Genomic DNA, 17,354 nt, shown 5'->3' with positions numbered 1-17,354 from the left:
ACTTTAACATTCATAAAATTTAAAAAATGAAAAAATCAAAATTATATGAATTTTAAAATCAACATTTTATGAATTTTAAATATATAATAATAATAATATAATAATAATAATAATAATAATAATATATATAAATATAACCAACATTTAGTTGTACCGGGGAAACAATCCAACTGGGGGATTGTTTGACTAGTCCACATGGCAAAGTTATTCATCAATTCACCATGTGCCTGGGGAACGAGCCGTCCAACTGGAGGACTAACTCTCACCAAAGACATACATGAGACACTCAAAGCATGCGCTGAAAAACCAGTCCTACGCGCAGACTACCCCAAATCCAGAGTCTACAGCAACATCCCATCAAAGATGTCTCGGGTTTCGACAATTCCAAGTATCTCAAGTATCAGTAACCAAGTTCCAAGTCCGGGGAGGTACATAGGATAGTGCTTAAAGCGCTCCAAACAGATATTTCAATACTCAACCCTTTCCACAAACTCATTTTAACAACCCAAGTACCCCACACATAGCCAAACATATATAGAGATTCTCAAAATCCAAATATATATATATATATATATACAGTCCCCTTCTATTGAGGGATCCCTCAAATAATTTTATTTGAGGGACGTCCATTAGGGTACCCTATAATTTTTTTTCCAATGATCTAAACCATCTATTTTTTAGGTCTTCATTCATAGATCATCCTTACAAAAAATTAGACAAATCGGAAACCGTTTCGGCATCTAATTGAGTCTTACAAAATCAATGAACACGGTGCTTCAAGAAAGTACTAAAATTTCAATAACTCAATTAAATGGTCAAATGATATCAGATTCAAGTGATTTTTTGTAGAGATGATCTTTGAATGTGTATCTACAAAATAGACGGTTTGGATTAGTGAAATACAATCCGGAGTGGGCCCTATAAGGGGTGTCCCTCAATGGAAGCTCTCTGTATATATATACTCAAGATACTCAAATATATCAAAACCCAAAATACATGCAAATACTTCATAAAAATATCAATTCCCACAATTGAATAAATAATATATCCAAATATACCATTAACATTATGCATAAATTTTCCCATCATAAAACTATGCATATTATTTAAAAACAAAGTCCACTCACAAGTAGTCCCACGCTGCTTGACCCTGAGAGAGTCCCGCCTCGTATGCGTGGTGAGTACCTATTTGAATACGAACACACGATTAACATCAAGCGCTTCGAAACATAATTTTGAATTAAAAACCTAGTTTCCCGGGTTTTTAGTGAGTGTACCCGGAATGAGACGTTCTAAGGTCCAACTACCCAAATCGGACAATGGAAAAGCCTCGGAGACACTCAGTCAACCGAGAGGTCAAACTTCCCAAATCGGGTCAACCGGGCCCACGGGACCCACGACCTCAGTTTTGACATAAGGATCTAATTAGGACATTTAGCAGCTCCACCAACCTTGCCCACGCGCCGATAGCGCGTAGTTGGCTTGATCAATTTTCAGCCGGAAAAACTCCAAACCGCCGCCCTGCATCGCTATCCTAGGTAAAACACTATATTTGGAGTCACTTTTGTTCTTGAGCCTACCCCAAAAAGTGCCCCGAAGTGGCCGGAATTTCGAATTGAAAATCGGCCAAAAACCTAGGTTTTCAAATAGGATTTTATGCTAGGAATTGATCCAATTCTATGCAACATCAGCTAGAACTCGAAAATGAATGAGAATTCATACCTCAACTGTCGAAATGGTGGAGAAATGAGAAAGAACGAGCGGTTTGAATTGTTGGCAAAATCGGGCGATTCTGCAGATTCCGCCATCGGAGTGGCGATAACAGCAAAACTCGCCGGTTTGACGGGCAAGGTCTTGGCAGTGGGTTGCGGTGGTGGAGCGATGGTGCGTGGAGGAGGAGCCGACGGCTGAAAAAATTTCGAAGGGAGAAGGGCTGTTTCGCGGGAGAGAGAGAGAGAGAGAGAGAGAGAGAGTATGTGTGTGTGTGTGTGTGTTTTCAGATTTATTAAAAACCAACTTCGAGAAAATTACGATTATGCCATTGAACTTGTTTTGAACGTAACTTTTTCGTTACAACTCCGAATCGAGCCCACTACGTGTTTGTAGACTCATCTCAGTATGAACTACCCAACAACACCATTCACTGTCCCAAACTCTCTCCGGATAAGAAAATGACTAGAATACCCTTACCCAAGGGTAAATTCGTAAAATTCAAAATTAATAGAATTAAATACTTCGAATAAGGAAATTAATTTGGAGTCGGGGTGTTACATACATAAAGTCACTTTTGGTCCATGTAGTTTACCAATTTTATTGTTAAGCTCCGTAAAATTTCAATAATTTTTCAACTCCAACCAATTCAAAGACATTCCTCAATTCATGTAAAATTATTCTCATGTGAAGGGGCATTTTGGTCCAATCTTACAGCCCCGCCCTTACCACCCCACTGCCACCCAACAACCCCTCCTCAACCACCTTCTCCCAACCTTCCTTCCCCTCCCGACCCAACTTCCTCCTCCTAACTCAGTCGACTCTGCATTCTATACCTAATTTCATGCATTGCCTTAAATTTCTCTTCATGAACCCAACGTAAGACACTTTGAGACTTGAAAGTACATTGACCTTGATGATAAAAGTGGTAAATTATTGAAAAATAAAAAGGCTTTTTGCCCAAAATTAATTCCTCTAAAGGCACCAACAATAAATACTATACTTGCCCAACTTGGGATATGGGCAATTCTTGTATTGGGAATTTGGGAAAGGAATTTTTTATTTTTTATTTTTATTTTTATTATTTTTTTTTGGGGTCAAGAATTTGGGAATGCTTTGCTGTGGCTTCGCCAGCCTTTTCTTTTTGTTCTTTCGTTTTTTAAAATTTTGCTTTTAATGGGGGCCTGGGTGTCCAAACGAGATTCCTCTTTGTATTTTTTATTATTTGGGTATGATGGGGCCCAAAGGCCCAAAGAGAGGAAAAATATGTGGGTCAGCAGGGTAAGCCCAGAATCTCGGTCTTTATAAGCACCACTTAAAACAGCAGCCCAGTTGAGAATTAAGCCCTCCATTTTCTTCCTCCCGAGTGAGTTCCGATCCAACAGCAAAAACCGCCATATATAGATACTTGTATACACTCAACACAAACCCTACAAAAACCCTGAACCCTCTCTCTCTCTCTCTCTCTCTCTCTCTCTCCATCTACCGCTTCCTACGGGAAAGATTGTTTTGGTTTTCAATGTTAAGATTTTCTTGGTCTTCAAGACACCATTTCTCCCATTAAACCTCTCTAAAACCCTCACATTTTTCCAAATTCACCCATAAGTTAACAACAAGCCCCTCTTCCTTCCTTTCCCCTCTACACACCCACCCACCAAAAAACAAAAAAAAACCCAAGGGTTTCAGTCTCAGACTTCAGAGGGTTTTGTTAGAAACCCGTAAAGGAATTAGAGAGGAAAAAATGGCGAAGACATATGCATTAGGACTTATCACAGCAGTAGCTGCCTCAGCCTCCTTATCAAAGAACAATTGTGCTTACGCTGATGGCCCTTTCAGCTTCTCACCCTTCTCTACTCCTTCTTCCAATGCTTCCCAACCCTCTTCTTCTTCTTCTAAGCAATCTGCGCCGTCAAATCCACCCTCCTCGTCGTCGACTGGGGATGCTGCTGAGCCTCCTCCTCCTCCGAAGGTTCGCAATGATCATCCGAGGACAACTTCGGCTGGGTTCGATCCTGAGCCGCTGGAGCGGGGTGTTCAGGCCTTGGAAAAAATCAGCCAATCTTCTAGTGCCAAACAGGTTAGAAATTTAGGGGGTTTCTGCGTCGTCTTCAAATGGGTTATGCTCGCTTGATTATTATTATTGTTAATCTTTTCTTTTAAACGGGGCCGCGAGATTTGCCTTTCTTGTGAAGTTACTAAGAATTATTTTTTGCCAATAGTTCTTATTTTTCATCGGGATTTTGGGATTTGTGTTATGCTTTTACTTGATACCCGTGGGAATTTTATATTTATTTATAGCGAACATATCGGCGCCTAGTTCATAACTAAATTCGGAAGTGTACTATTTTTTTCATCTTATACTTGATCCGTATTTGAGCTTAAAGAAGTAAAAGGATGTGTTAAATTTTTCATCAGTCAGCTTTTTTGTTTTAATGACTTCCCGTGAATTTGTTTAATGGTTGCTCTTTGGCAAATGTATAGGTACTTGAAGCTATAAAGAAGCAAGAAGAGACAAGGCAGGTTGAGTTGAATGCAAAGGCTGCAGAGTATAATGCACTGAAGGCCCAATTTGAAACGGTAAGAGGTTCTACTTATTTCCCCATTAGGATGCTTTTCGATTAGTGACTCTCCTTTAGGTCCGTAAATTACCCTATGTGATTTATCTGGCACCAGTTTTTTCTGAAGTCATCTACTTCATTACCTGACAGGAGAGACAAAGGGTCATCTATGACGAGCAGAAAAAGCTAGCTCAGCATCAAGCGCAAACAAAATCCCAAATGGCTCGCTATGAGGATGAATTGGCAAGGAAGAGGATGCAGGCATGTAGCCTTGAGCTTTTTGGTATTTCACACAGAAGTTTGAAAGAAAAAACAATCAATTCTTAATGTAATTCCTTGATGGTATTGCAGGCTGAAAATGAATACCACAGATCAAGGAACCAAGAGCTTGTAAAACTGCAAGAAGAATCATCGATTAGGCAGGAGCAAGCTCGGCGTGCGACAGAAGAACAGATCCAAGCACAGCGTCGACAGACAGAGAGGGAGAAGGCTGAGATAGAGCGTGAAACAATCAGAGTGAGGGCTATTGCAGAAGCAGAAGGGCGAGCCCATGAAGCAAAACTAGCCGAAGATGTTAACAGGAGAATACTGATAGACCGTGCAAATGCTGAGAGAGAGAAATGGGTTTCTGCAATAAATACCACATTTGATCATATTGGAGGTGCTTTGTCTTGTTTTGCTATTCTGTAGTCTATACTGCCTTATAATGAATAGAAAGATAAACAAACATGTCTTGTAACTTTATCTCAAGTGGAATTCTTTGTGGTTTTCCTTTCTTTTTGTCCTTGAATCTACATGAATTGAAATTCGAGCCATACGTAATTGGAATATGACCTCATCTTAATTTGCATTTTCGTTGATTCTTCTTCCAATTAAAAAAGGCAGTTTTCTGTCTGCCATCATATTCTCATTAGAAGTTAGGACTACTGCATTTCTAAAGTAATTTTATTTCTTAACAAATGTTGATGCAGAATTAGCTATTTTTTGCAGGTGGCTTGAAAGCCATTCTGACAGATCAGAATAAACTAGTTGTTGCTGTTGGGGGAGTGACAGCTCTAGCCGCAGGAGTTTACACAACAAGGTCCGTGTTGACATTTACTTGAATATTCTGCATTTTTCCTTTCCTATGTGTGGGCTTTCTTTTGAAAGCTAGGAATCTATTTGTTGCTTTCTATAGTCTTGGTTCATCTTCTCTAATTTATTTAGTAGTTTTTGTTTGTTTTCCCTGTGGAGAAAGAAAAAGGACTGCCGTAGTAAATGCCTAGAACTGTTAAGTTCTAGTAATTAGTTTGTTTTTATGGTCTCTTATTTGGTACACAGAGTAAGACTTGCATTCAAAGTCATAGCAGGTTGTGGGCTACCTTTGTGAAATAACTTGTATTGGACTATTCATTACCTTGCCATTTGCTCTCCACAATGCCATAGCTTATTCTGGTCTCATTTTTACAATGCAGAGAAGGTGCAAAGGTGATATGGAGCTACGTGGACAGAATATTGGGACAACCATCACTGATCAGAGAGTCCTCTAAAGGGAAATACCCTTGGTCAGGATTATTCTCACGTTCTATTGGCACCCTGTCTCGTGGTGGCAACAAGGGTCATACAAAAGATGGGAAGGCTTTTGGTGATGTTATTTTACACCCTTCTCTTCAGAGAAGGATAGAACACTTGGCTAATGCAACCACAAATACAAAATCTCATCAGGCGCCATTCAGAAACATGCTCTTCTATGGTCCTCCAGGAACAGGGAAGACAATGGCCGCTAGAGAGATGGCTCGTAAATCAGTATGAGGCATTTTCTTATTATACTCAGATGATATTTGATCTGGTAGTTTTTGCTTTATTGTCATCCTTCAGCCTTCACATAATCTGCATTCTCATTTTTTCCCATGTTTGATTCCTAATGCCTTTAGGGATTGGATTATGCATTGATGACGGGAGGGGATGTTGCCCCACTTGGACCACAGGCTGTTACCAAGATACACGAGTTATTTGATTGGGCGAAAAAGTCACGGCAGGGTCTGTTGCTTTTCATCGATGAAGCTGATGCATTCTTGTGCGAGTAAGTCATACAATTAACAGGCATGAAAATGATGTAATTTAGTTGTAGTGTAGAAGAGAACTTCTTTCACTCTCTGTATGATTCATTGAAAACTCAGCTGAGAGATGTTGAATGTGTCAAATAAATTTGCAGGAGAAACAAAACCTATATGAGTGAAGCTCAAAGAAGTGCACTCAATGCTCTCCTATTCCGGACTGGTGACCAGTCCAAGGACATAGTCCTTGCCCTTGCCACGAACCGTCCCGGGGATCTTGATTCAGCTGTGGCAGATCGTATTGATGAAGTGCTTGAATTCCCTTTGCCTGGGGAAGAGGAGCGCTTTAAGCTGCTAAAGTTGTATCTGGACAAGTACATTGCTCAGTCTGAAACAAGAAAACCTGGTTGGTTCCGTAATTTGTTCAAGAGACAACCGCAGAAGATAGAGATGAAGGGGTTGACTGATGATATGCTCAAAGAAGCAGCAGCAAAGACTGACGGATTTTCTGGGAGAGAAATAGCAAAACTGATGGCAAGTGTCCAAGCTGCGGTTTATGGGAGTGAGAATTGTGTGCTTGATCCAAGCCTATTTCGTGAAGTTGTAGACTACAAGGTCGCTGAGCATCAACAGAGAAGGAAACTGGCAGCCGGAGATAAAGGTAGCGTGTAGTGTAATGGGTGTCCAATAAGTTATATCATTAATCGTCGGGCAGTTTTCTCTGTTTAAGTAGTAAAGTGGTGGCTTAGAGAAAGGCTGATGTTCACTTTTTACCTGGAGAGAGAGAGAGAGAGAGAGAGAGATAAAGATGTTGGGCATGACCACATAACATATGATGTTATTCATTATTTGCCCCCTATCATTGGAGGGTTTTTGGTATTTCCTTTTCTTTATATAAATTTAATGCTGATGGTGATTGACAAGTATTCATTTCGTACTTCATAGGCGTATTCCATAGATTTGCTTATTGTTCTGTCCTCAGAATATTCAATGCTGAACTGATGACAGTTATTCTAATTACTAAAGTTTTATTCAGAATAATTTCCATAAGATTAAAATGAAAAAAAGTGGTAACAATGTGAAATGGGAAAATATGCCAGCAGAGCAGAGAAAACTAGCTAGAAGAGAGACGAGTTGGCCAGTGGCCGGACGTAACCATGCCCTTCATCCATCCTACACGGATGCTGGGTTTCTTGGTGCTGGGAAATAGAGTTGCCATATACTTTTACAGTTGACAAAATTAGAAGGGGGCTCTCATCAACATCCAAATGCAATTAAACACTAATATGAAGACTCAAGAAAGCATCTTTACAAGAGCCACACAACTCATCACAACATGTAAATCTGACAACAATAATGATGGCGCCAAAATGGGGTGCATATATGCATTCGTGCCTAAAGATCACATGACTAGCATGCCAAATCCTTATTTTACTAAATTTGGAAACACACGAGTATTCTTTTGATAAACAAACAGATAAGTAGTATTGTCACTACAAATTCAACTTGCTAATGAAATGGCTTCATTGAAGGTATGATAATAGGGATGAAACTTGCCCATGCATTATCACTTCCAGATTTCTAGTGGTGGTGATGATCTTGAACATAGCGAAGACCACAATACTTGCAGATAGCTGGCTCATCCAGGTCTAGGCATATGAACTCAATTGGGTGCCCAAGTGCAGGATCAATGTCTGCAACCAATAACAGTTTTACCCAAGTAAATTTTACTTCTAAAGAAAGTTTATTGAGTTGATCTTGCAGTATAATCCATAGGTAGCTTTGCTCTGGATAAATGTAAAAGACATGAGGAAAAGCATCATAAAACCTAACCTCCTTCACATGCAACGATCCTGCCCTCAACCTTGATGGGTGGAACTTCATTGATCAACTCCATGGGAGATTTCTTGCTTGTATCCTATTAATAAGAATAATAATAATAGTAATAAAAGATCATTGACTTATATTCTAATCAATACATGACATGATAACCAACTGGGTTTCTAACGTTGGAAATAGACACCAAGAAAGAGTAAGACATTTAATGTGCATAGGAAAACACTGAGGCAAAAGCTTGTGGAAAGGGCACACAAGCAAACATTAGATTCTCTAACATAGAACATGGTCATTGCTCTAAAAGGAAGCTGACAATACGAATACCATTGAATTGCTCTGAAACTAAGCTGACAACATGAATACCATTGAAAAGCGAAATAAGGTCTTCTTCGAGTACAAAATGCTGAGAACTTAATCAATGTTTTCATTGAAATGCAGGAAGGATATACACACTGTTACAGTCGTTCCCACAGTGTCGTATAGTTGGCATATGCACCTGGGAATCTGTGTTCAATCACTGCTAAATTCATACGCTGGCTCCCCACCTTATTGCAATGATAGTAAACAAGGTCATGGGAATAATAGGGACTGGACGCTCTATACGCACCAGCATTCAGTTTTTGCTTTAAAGCTTTTCGGTATTGGTAGAGGAAACTAGACATATCTATTATAGCGTCCAAGGGTTAGTTCAGCAATCTTATTCTATGGTACAAAGGAAAAGGATAGCAGAAATTCAGATTAAACGCCATCTTAAGCATTTGAGAAAAAGTGCAACCATTCTATGCAAGGAAAACATTTATTTGCACAGAGTTTTGAATTAAGAACACACAAAAACTACACAATACTGAACAAAATCAGTATCTTTATTATCTATTGACACATCCTCGCCGATAAGCTATGATGTTAATTTTTATTTTTATTTATTTTTTATTTTTTATCAAACACAATTCTTTCTTCCTTTCTTTACTGAAAGATTATATTTGAAAAGAGAAAAATAGATTCCCACTGCAGATGAATGGAAATTATCGTAATAATCAAGAGAATAATGAGTAAGATCATGTTAATGTCAATCAATTAGGTAAACTTAGAAGGGAACCTGCATCCATTTGGCGGTGTGGTTGCTGATTTGACTCCTGACGAGGCTGAAATTTCTGGTCCCCGCTGATCCCAATTTGGACGATCTGATTAGGGTTCTAAATAGACTGGACGCCATTGCTGAGTGCTGATTGCTCACCCCCACGCTGAGAGAGCCGAGACAACGGTAGAGAAGGAGCTACAGGTAAAGAATCAGTTTGATTTGAAGGCCCATATAATCAAAAGACATTAGCCCATATTATATATATGGGCCTTGACTTCGAAACAACTACATAAGGTGAATGTCGTTTATTAAGTGCGTCATGTCGCATTCTCTCGGTTTCTCATTTCTCATCGTAGCGTAGACGGTTGATTTGATTTGATGCCTGCAATTTCCAACCCAATAAGGCAATCAGATTCACACACACATGACCTCATTACAACGCTTCATGATTCGGCGTTGCAGAATTCAAGGACCCAACAACACCGCCATTTCATTTGCAGACCATCTTCTCACCCGAAGCTTCTTCACTACAAGTACTGTAAATTTGGATGCCCAACCCAATCTCCAAGCTTCAACAACTAGCCAAGACGACCCAGCAAAAATAATTGCAACCCAGTTGTCAAATTGCACTACCTTACAAGAATTGAATCAAATTTATGCCCATGTTATCAGAACCCACTTGTTACAGCTTTACACAGCCCCATTTCACTGGAACAACATCATAAGGTCCTACACTCGACGAGATGCTCCAACCAAGGCAATCTTTGTTTACCTTGCTATGTCTCGTTCTGGTGTTTTGCCTGATTGTTACACCCTCCCCATTATTTTGAAAGCCCTCTGTCAACTTTTTGCTGTAGAGATTGGTAGGCAGCTTCATTCCGTCGCTCTAAGGCTGGGCCTTGACTCCAATGAGTACTGTGAGAGCGGGTTTATAAACTTATACTCAAAGGCGGGAGAATTTGAAAATGCACGCAATATGTTTGAGCAAAACCCCGAGAGAAAGTTGGGTTCTTGGAATGCCATCATTGGAGGCCTCTCACAAGGTGGGCGTGCAAAGGAGGCGATAGACACGTTCATGGAGCTCAGGAAATGTAGGTTCTTGCCGGACGATGTGACCATGGTTAGTATCACATCAGCTTGCGGTAGTTTAAGTGACTTAGGCTTGGCTCTTCAATTGCATAAATGTGTTTACCAAGCTAAAAACGTGGATAAATCGGATACCTTGATGTTAAATTCGATTATAGACATGTATGGGAAATGTGGGAGAATGGACTTGGCTTATAGGGTGTTTTCAAGGATGGAGCAACAAAACGTATCGTCGTGGACATCTATGATCGTGGGTTATGCAATGCATGGGCATGTGAACGAAGCACTTGAATGCTTTCGGTGCATGAGAGAGGCAGGAGTGAGACCAAATCATGTGACCTTCGTTGGGGTACTCAGTGCATGTGTTCATGGTGGGACTGTGCAAGAGGGGAAATTTTACTTCGACATGATGAAGAATACATACGAGATAATGCCCCACTTGCAGCATTATGGATGCATGGTGGATCTTCTTGGCAGAGCGGGATTGCTCGAGGAGGCGAGAAAAATGGTTGAGGAGATGCCAATGAAGGCAAACTCGGTAGTCTGGGGCTGCCTGATGGGTGCCTGTGAGAAACATGGGAACGTTAAGATGGGGGAGTGGGTGGCTAAGCATTTGCAAGAATTAGAACCTTGGAATGATGGGGCTTATGTTGTTTTGTCTAATATATATGCCAGTAGAGGTTTATGGAAAGAGGTTGAGCAGGTACGATTGAGTATGTATCAGAGAAAACTCGCTAAGGCTCCTGGTTATAGCTTGTCAACAAGTGCAGATTGACATTCGTGTATCATAAATGTGCCTGGCATTTTCCAAGAATGAGCTGATATAAATGCAATTCTTTTTACACATCTGCACAACGTTCCCGTGAAGGAGCAATTTTTTTTTATTTCCCAGAACCGGAGTTGTTCATCAGTTATTCAAATTTTGTGCAAGGTGCAAAGAGTAACAGATGCACACCTTTCCAAATGTAGAAAGAACACAAGTTTTAATGTCTAAGTAGAGCTTAATAAACTTGAATTAATTTAATGATCCCAGATGTATGCAATAGTACAGAAATTCCTGTGACGGCAAAGTGGGGAAAATTTTCTCATGAAAGAAAACCATCTACAACTTCCTATAATCATGTACAACAAAATTATTGTTTATTCAACATCCAAAGAAAAGAATGCCGTACATGTTCCCTAATTGACTGCTACAATATCTTGAATAATTATGGTTTGTCAAGATCACCACAAGGTGATATGTCCTAATGAACATGAACTTTTGTACAATCTACAAAATGAAGCTGTAATGTTAGTGCAAAAGAACTAACAAGGTTGTAATCTATTCTTCAGAGTCTTGACCATTTCCTGAAATCAGTTACCTCCATATAGTAAGGATACCAAGTAATGTTGCTGAACTAATGTTAGACTTCCATATCCATTGACCATGATTAAAGCCAGCAGAAACAGTCTCCATGTGTCAGACTATGACCTGCCGAGCCTCTAACCATTAAGCATAAGCATTTCATGTTCGACAGTTTTCTCCAGTCACTAACTTCAAGTCTAAAATCAACCGATGAGCTTTTTCCCACTCAATCAACGGAAGACTGCAACAAGTCTTGACCCACCATCCTGTTATGCCAATATGCAACCTCGTAATGTTTGTTGATCATTGGTCTTGAAGATATGTATTCAGCATCCCTCACAAATTCAATTAATGGTACACCCAAGATATGTTTGTCACTGGCAATACAATTCCTAGGGATCACCCTATCCCTCTCTGTCATCAGTATTCAGTACATAACATCCCATAACTAAATCGATTCTGAAATGGGGCTTTTAGCTTTTAGCTTGGATCCAACTTCTAGGTTCTCCAGAAATGATATACCCAAATTACTCATGGAATGCAAAACGTTTTCAGCTTCTAGTCCCCGTCCCCCAAATTTATAAAAATGCACAGCTGCGCTCAAAATAAACCTGTCTGCCTCTACAGACTCACTTATCTGTTCAAAAAACTTGATGCCTTCTTCCACAAGTCCATAGTCCATGTAACCTCTCAGCATAGTCTGATAACATGCCACGTCAGGATTTAAACCAGCTCCAAGTAGTTTCTCATAAATTCTTTCTGCTTCCCCTATCAATCCCATTTTGGAAAAAGCAGAGAGTAAAAGGTTAAAATGAGCACAGGAACGATAGACACCATTTTCCATCATAGAATTAATGGTTTCCTCTGCTTCTGTGTATTTCAGACTCTCTGTGTACGCTCGAACTAGGGATAGGTAGGTGAAGGAGTCAGGTGAGCAACCATCTTGCTGCATGGCTTTGAATAATTCCTCTGCTTCTTTATAAAGCCCCCCAGCAGCATATACATTGATCATTATATTATAACTGACCTGATTTTCACATAAAAGACAATGGATTACACTTATATACACACTTCCGAAGCACATACCATATAATGGTGAAAATCAATTCATAAGAAATGTAATCTTTTTCAACCACCAGGTTGCTTGGGATAAGCCATACTGTTGCACCAAGGTGTATCCTCACGATTTTTTTATTGAGTAATTTGTCAAAATAACTCTTTATTTATCTCTTTTAAGTTTTAACATAACCTCACTTTTGCATACCATCCCAGGTTTTATCCCTTGTTCCCTCATTTTGGTAAATAGCAGAGATGCTTCCTGCCTTTTTCCTACAAAACAGACGCATTGAAGTTAGGGAGATTTACAAATTACAAGCAACAAAGAAATCCGATAGCTGAAGATGTTACAAGATATCCACTAGAAAGTAAAGAACTTACCTTCCATAAATAGTTATAAATGCAAATTAAATACATTAACTGCTGAATAGAGCATTTAATGTTATATAACATTCCATTAGCACCAATGAATTGTATAAACTGTCAAGAGTGGCCAAATATAAGATACAGAAATGTTTCATAAATTCATGGATGTTCTTTGTCACCATGAACTAAGCCAACATAGCAAAACTGTGGGACATCATTCAAAAATTGTGTGACAATATTTAGATTTGTTTTTTCACTAAATGGAGGGGGATTTAGAACAATACCAGCTTTCCCACAGTAGCTAATGAGATTCATATATGCCTTCTCATCCAGAGACAAACCCAAGCTGCAAGCAGTATTGAACATCTCTACAGCCCTTTCCAGCTTTCGACCTCGACCGTAAACACTGCACCCATAGTTCGTCAATATGAACAGCATTCAATATATATTTTTCACTTATTTCACAAGCAGAGAGAAGTATACCAAGCTCTTACCTGATCATGGTGCTGTATGTCTGAATCGATGGAATAACCCCCTCAGAAAGCATGCACTCATAGATACTGGATGCAAAACGCAATCTACCTGCAGCATGAAATGTACCAAGTTATTGCAAGCTTTCTTCTACTCATGTGTATTCACTAATAATTGGAGTGGCCCATATGAACCTGCTTCCAGCATAGCCTTAATGAAAGTATTGTATGCCACGGTATCTAGCTCCACGTGGTGTTCCAGGCTTTTGCGGATGACATTCTCTGCTTCTCTATGTTCTCCTGGAGATGAATTCTTATTAATTAACATTGGTGCAAGGAAAGTTACGTGACAAACTTAAAGAAACGATTGGTATGGTGGCTTTGTGAGTGCAGCTGAGATGTGGTGTCTTATTGCATTCTGAATAGCACAGAATTATTTGGGACGTTGAAAAGCTTGGTGAAGTATGATATTTTTATAAGACGGTGAAAATGAAAATTGGTGGCTCTATTATCTGATAATCTATAATCTTTGCTAGTCTAATTAAGGTTTCCAAACTGATACCACTGTTAGTCAAAACATTGACAACTATGCTGATGGCAACAGCATCCAGATCATGCCCTTCCTCTGAAAGTTGTTTGTAAAGTGAGTATGCCTCCTGTGGTTTACCACATTTGGCATATGCATCAAGCATTGAGTTGCATAGTAACTTTTTAGCCAAAGGAGAATCTGCGAATGCTGTAAATATTTCCAGGGCCTTTTTCAGGTTGTGTTTCTTTCCATATAAACTAATCAAAGAACCAACTGTGGCATCATCCACTCTGCAGCCAAGCTTGGCCAATTGATTGATATGAGTTTCTGCTTTAAATGCATCACCTGCACGAAAATCAATGTCAAAACTGTTCCATTTCTTCAGAGGCATGGTTTAAGAATATCAAGAAAAAATTTACTCAGAGGTGAGTTGCATAAATAAGTATAATGTTTTACTGAAAAAATCGATAGCATGTACGTTGCTTGCCTTCTCTAATAAAGTTCTTAATGAGCTGACTCGCAATTGATAAGCCACTAGAAGCCTCAAGTAATGATGCTAGAACTTTTTCTGTCTCACTGATATTGCCATCTGCCAGATAGAGACTGAGCACCAGTCCAAGGGCCACAGTGTCATGCTGGTCAAAGGTCAAAAATTTCCCTTCCTTATGTTCATACATAGCCCAAGAAATTGTCTGGATGAATCTACTATCCTGGTATAATCCATTTGTACCCAGCTCTTCTACAAACTTTTCAGCATCTCTAAGCATTCCCTCCTTGCAATATACTCTCATAACTGTCCTGCAAAGTTCCTCGTCCAAATCTACCCGGTCTCTTCTTATCTGGGCAATAAAATCCTTAGCCTTTTCGATTAAGTCCAGTCTTATATACAAATTGAGCATATCATTACAAGAGCCTGCATCAGGGAGTCCAGTCTTGGATAGAGCCTGAAATGTTACTTCAGCAGAACTCAGATCTTCCTTCATAACATAACACTGCAATAAGACAATATAAGCAAATCTTGAGAGCCAAATGTTTTTTCTAGACTTCATTAGTTCAATAACTTCTAAAGCTTTCTCGCAATTCCCTGAATTAAGATGGACTTGTGTCATTGCTAAATATGTTTTCTGATCACTAAGTAGACCCAGCTGCTCCATCTCGGTAAATGCTGTCTGAGCGTCCTCATAAAGACCAAGTTTTCCATATATTCTAATGAGCAAACCATAGATGACCTCATCAGCTGCAATTTTCTTCCTTTCCATTTCTGAAAAAAGAGAAAGGGCTTTGGAATAATCCTCCGTCTTGTAATACAATGTCAGAAGTGAAGCACAGGTGTAGTTGCTCGGGACTATTCCTAGAGACCTCATGTCTTCATATAGTCTTAGTGCTTCGTTATATTTGCCACTTTTGGTGCTTAAACTGATGAGCAAACTATAAGTTGCCTCCTCAGGAACAAATCCAGCATTCTTCAACTCAATGAAATTCTTGAGAGCCTCGTCATGGAGGCCTTCTTTGACGAGTGAGCAAATTACTACTGTATAAGTAAATTTATTAGGTACCACTCCTATGTCCACCATCTGCTTCCAAATTTCTATGACCTTTCCGTGGAGTGATTTCTTCTGCAAGGAGGACAACATGAAATTATAAACAGCAACAGAAAGCAGAATCTCCCTTTCCTGCACAGCTGAATAAAACGCCAGCATAGCCTTGTGACGTCCCCATCTGGCATATGTACAGAGCATGGTGCCACAAGCAACTTCATCAGGTTCACATCCAGATTCAAGCATCTCCAAGAAGGTTTGCTCAGCCAGCTTGATCTTCCCAACTTGGCCATATACACGCAAAACGATTGTGTAGACAATAACACTTGGGCGGTAGCTTAACTGTTAAAACATAAGGTCGTCTATCAATCATCACACATAGTATACACAGTAGTGTATTAATCCCACATACTCTAACTATACTTAGAAGTAAGGAAGAAGAAAAGCAAAGCAACACGAAAATTCAGAGTATGTAGACTCTTTACCATGAAAAGCACATATTTTTTTATATATTTATTTCTCTATTGAAAATTCACAAAAATCCACATGAAGTTGAAAAATTGATAACAAAAAGAAATGAGTAACCGTAGTCGTAATTAAATTAAATTAAAATAGAATGAAATGAAATGAAATGAAAAAGAGAGACAGAGAGAGAAGAGAAAAGCAAGAAACCTGCAATTTCATCCAAGAAAATAAGTCCCTGACTTGCCTCCAGCCCTTTTGCTCCTTGAGCACCACACACATTTCTCTAAAGCTGAGCTTCCCAACAAAGGAGGCCATGACGATGCGCATGTCGTACTGTCCCTCGGCCTTCTCGGACAGCGCCCTGACGTGCTTGATGGCCGCCACCACGTGGCGACCGTAGAGGTGGCCGTTCCTGTCGTCCTGCAAGTAGCTGACCATCTGCTCGGGGGTCCTCTTAATCCATTTGGGGGTGTGGGCTTGTGGGCCCTGGTTCCTGCGGAGGGCGCTGAGGTAGTTGGCCTTGGCCTTGATGATGCGGCGGGCGTTGTCGTCGGAGAGGGGCTTTTTGGGGTTCTTGGACTTGGGTTTCGGGCGGTCCGGGTGGTTACCGTCGCTGAGAGACCAGGGGTCTGGCCTCACTGACGAGGAGGACGGCTTTACTATGATATTCATATTGACATTGGTGGTCGTTTTAGGTTTCGTTGAGGTGGAGGTCGAGGTTAAGGATTTTAAGGCGGTGGTATTGGATTGGGAACAGTGGGAAGAGAGCAGTGGATTAGTAGTGCACAGGAAGGACGAGGAGTACGTTAGTGACTCCATTTCCGCGGGAAAAGCAGCACAAGAACCAACCGCTGCGACTCCACTCTCTGACTAGAGAGAGAGAGTAGACGGAGAGGGGATAATATTAGTGTTGTTTAATTAATTAATTAAGATCAGCCCGTACTTAATCCGAAATCGTAATCGTAAGTTTAAATTCACCTCCCTTAATATCGCACGAATATGCATGTATTAAAATAAAAAAATATCAGTACAGTATTTGCGTCGTCTGTTTCGGTTGAACTTTCAAACTTCAGGGCAGACTTCTGACAGAGAGAGAAAGCGTCATGTCGTATGTTTATCATTCTAAGACTGTTTGTTTGTTTGTTCTTTTTTTAAGTTGAAGAATTAGTATGGCTGAAAAAAGAAAAACGAAAGCCAAATCGTTAGTCGTCATCTGGAAACCACCATATCATATGAGTATGGAGGGGGCTCTCAAAACAAAACCGGACAATAGTGACAGAC

At 39.9% G+C, this 17,354-nt stretch overlaps 4 protein-coding genes across 6 annotated transcripts; 2 read left to right on the top strand and 2 right to left on the bottom strand.

Annotated features, from left to right (window-relative positions):
* Window positions 1-3,140: 3,140 nt before the first annotated feature.
* Window positions 3,141-7,230, top strand: LOC103333498 (P-loop containing nucleoside triphosphate hydrolases superfamily protein). The gene is made up of 8 exons (XM_008236344.2): window positions 3,141-3,787; window positions 4,192-4,287; window positions 4,419-4,529; window positions 4,620-4,929; window positions 5,259-5,349; window positions 5,723-6,053; window positions 6,182-6,330; window positions 6,463-7,230. The coding sequence occupies exons 1-8, from the start codon at window positions 3,452-3,454 to the stop codon at window positions 6,974-6,976; spliced, it is 1,938 nt and encodes a 645-aa protein (XP_008234566.1). The 5' UTR covers window positions 3,141-3,451; the 3' UTR covers window positions 6,977-7,230.
* A 466-nt stretch (window positions 7,231-7,696) lies between these two features.
* Window positions 7,697-9,440, bottom strand: LOC103333499 (NADH-ubiquinone oxidoreductase-like protein). The gene is made up of 3 exons (XM_008236345.3): window positions 9,237-9,440; window positions 8,138-8,222; window positions 7,697-7,998 (listed from the first exon to the last, which is right to left on the bottom strand). The coding sequence occupies exons 1-3, from the start codon at window positions 9,351-9,353 to the stop codon at window positions 7,886-7,888; spliced, it is 315 nt and encodes a 104-aa protein (XP_008234567.1). The 5' UTR covers window positions 9,354-9,440; the 3' UTR covers window positions 7,697-7,885.
* Window positions 9,441-9,545: 105 nt separating this feature from the next.
* On the top strand, window positions 9,546-11,328 carry LOC103333500 (Tetratricopeptide repeat (TPR)-like superfamily protein). The gene has a single exon (XM_008236346.3). It carries the CDS (start codon window positions 9,643-9,645, stop codon window positions 11,077-11,079), a length of 1,437 nt encoding a protein of 478 aa, XP_008234568.2. The 5' UTR covers window positions 9,546-9,642; the 3' UTR covers window positions 11,080-11,328.
* A 36-nt stretch (window positions 11,329-11,364) lies between these two features.
* On the bottom strand, window positions 11,365-16,995 carry EMB976 (Tetratricopeptide repeat (TPR)-like superfamily protein). 3 transcript variants are annotated; one of them, XM_008236348.2, is made up of 8 exons: window positions 16,281-16,992; window positions 14,558-15,950; window positions 14,104-14,415; window positions 13,737-13,841; window positions 13,566-13,653; window positions 13,356-13,477; window positions 12,914-12,978; window positions 11,365-12,676 (listed from the first exon to the last, which is right to left on the bottom strand). In XM_008236348.2, the coding sequence occupies exons 1-8, from the start codon at window positions 16,890-16,892 to the stop codon at window positions 12,098-12,100; spliced, it is 3,276 nt and encodes a 1,091-aa protein (XP_008234570.2). In that variant the 5' UTR covers window positions 16,893-16,992; the 3' UTR covers window positions 11,365-12,097. The 3 variants fall into 3 exon arrangements, with proteins under 3 accessions (XP_008234570.2, XP_088908873.1, XP_088908874.1); XM_089052747.1 differs by having other exon boundaries at window positions 12,533-12,676; window positions 12,904-12,978; window positions 16,281-16,995; XM_089052748.1 differs by lacking the exons at window positions 11,365-12,676; window positions 12,914-12,978; window positions 13,356-13,477 and having other exon boundaries at window positions 13,562-13,653; window positions 16,281-16,995.
* Window positions 16,996-17,354: the final 359 nt, after the last annotated feature.

Source organism: Prunus mume, linkage group LG5 (genome assembly GCF_029339155.1).
Source record: "Prunus mume cultivar Tortuosa linkage group LG5, ASM2933915v1, whole genome shotgun sequence".
Taxonomy (NCBI): domain Eukaryota; kingdom Viridiplantae; phylum Streptophyta; class Magnoliopsida; order Rosales; family Rosaceae; genus Prunus; species Prunus mume.
The sequence above is the reverse complement of the archived record's forward strand: the minus strand, read 5'-3'. Positions and strand labels throughout refer to the sequence as shown.

What these genes read in the sequence shown, in the direction of transcription:
- LOC103333498 (XM_008236344.2), top strand. Translation starts at nt 3,452, where the DNA reads ATGGCGAAGACATATGCATTAGGACTTATCACAGCAGTAGCTGCCTCA. An exon ending in TGAAGGCCCAATTTGAAACG is followed by an intron (nt 4,288 to 4,418) that starts GTAAGAGGTTCT and finishes ATTACCTGACAG; the next exon opens with GAGAGACAAAGGGTCATCTA. An exon ending in GCAGGAGTTTACACAACAAG is followed by an intron (nt 5,350 to 5,722) that starts GTCCGTGTTGAC and finishes TTTACAATGCAG; the next exon opens with AGAAGGTGCAAAGGTGATAT.
- LOC103333499 (XM_008236345.3), bottom strand. Translation starts at nt 9,353, where the DNA reads ATGGCGTCCAGTCTATTTAGAACCCTAATCAGATCGTCCAAATTGGGA. An exon ending in ACACCGCCAAATGGATGCAG is followed by an intron (nt 8,223 to 9,236) that starts GTTCCCTTCTAA and finishes TCTTATTAATAG; the next exon opens with GATACAAGCAAGAAATCTCC. An exon ending in GATCGTTGCATGTGAAGGAG is followed by an intron (nt 7,999 to 8,137) that starts GTTAGGTTTTAT and finishes TATTGGTTGCAG; the next exon opens with ACATTGATCCTGCACTTGGG.
- LOC103333500 (XM_008236346.3), top strand. Translation starts at nt 9,643, where the DNA reads ATGACCTCATTACAACGCTTCATGATTCGGCGTTGCAGAATTCAAGGA.
- EMB976 (XM_008236348.2), bottom strand. Translation starts at nt 16,892, where the DNA reads ATGGAGTCACTAACGTACTCCTCGTCCTTCCTGTGCACTACTAATCCA. An exon ending in CAATGTTTTGACTAACAGTG is followed by an intron (nt 13,842 to 14,103) that starts GTATCAGTTTGG and finishes ATTCATCTCCAG; the next exon opens with GAGAACATAGAGAAGCAGAG. An exon ending in AAGGGATAAAACCTGGGATG is followed by an intron (nt 12,677 to 12,913) that starts GTATGCAAAAGT and finishes TGTGAAAATCAG; the next exon opens with GTCAGTTATAATATAATGAT.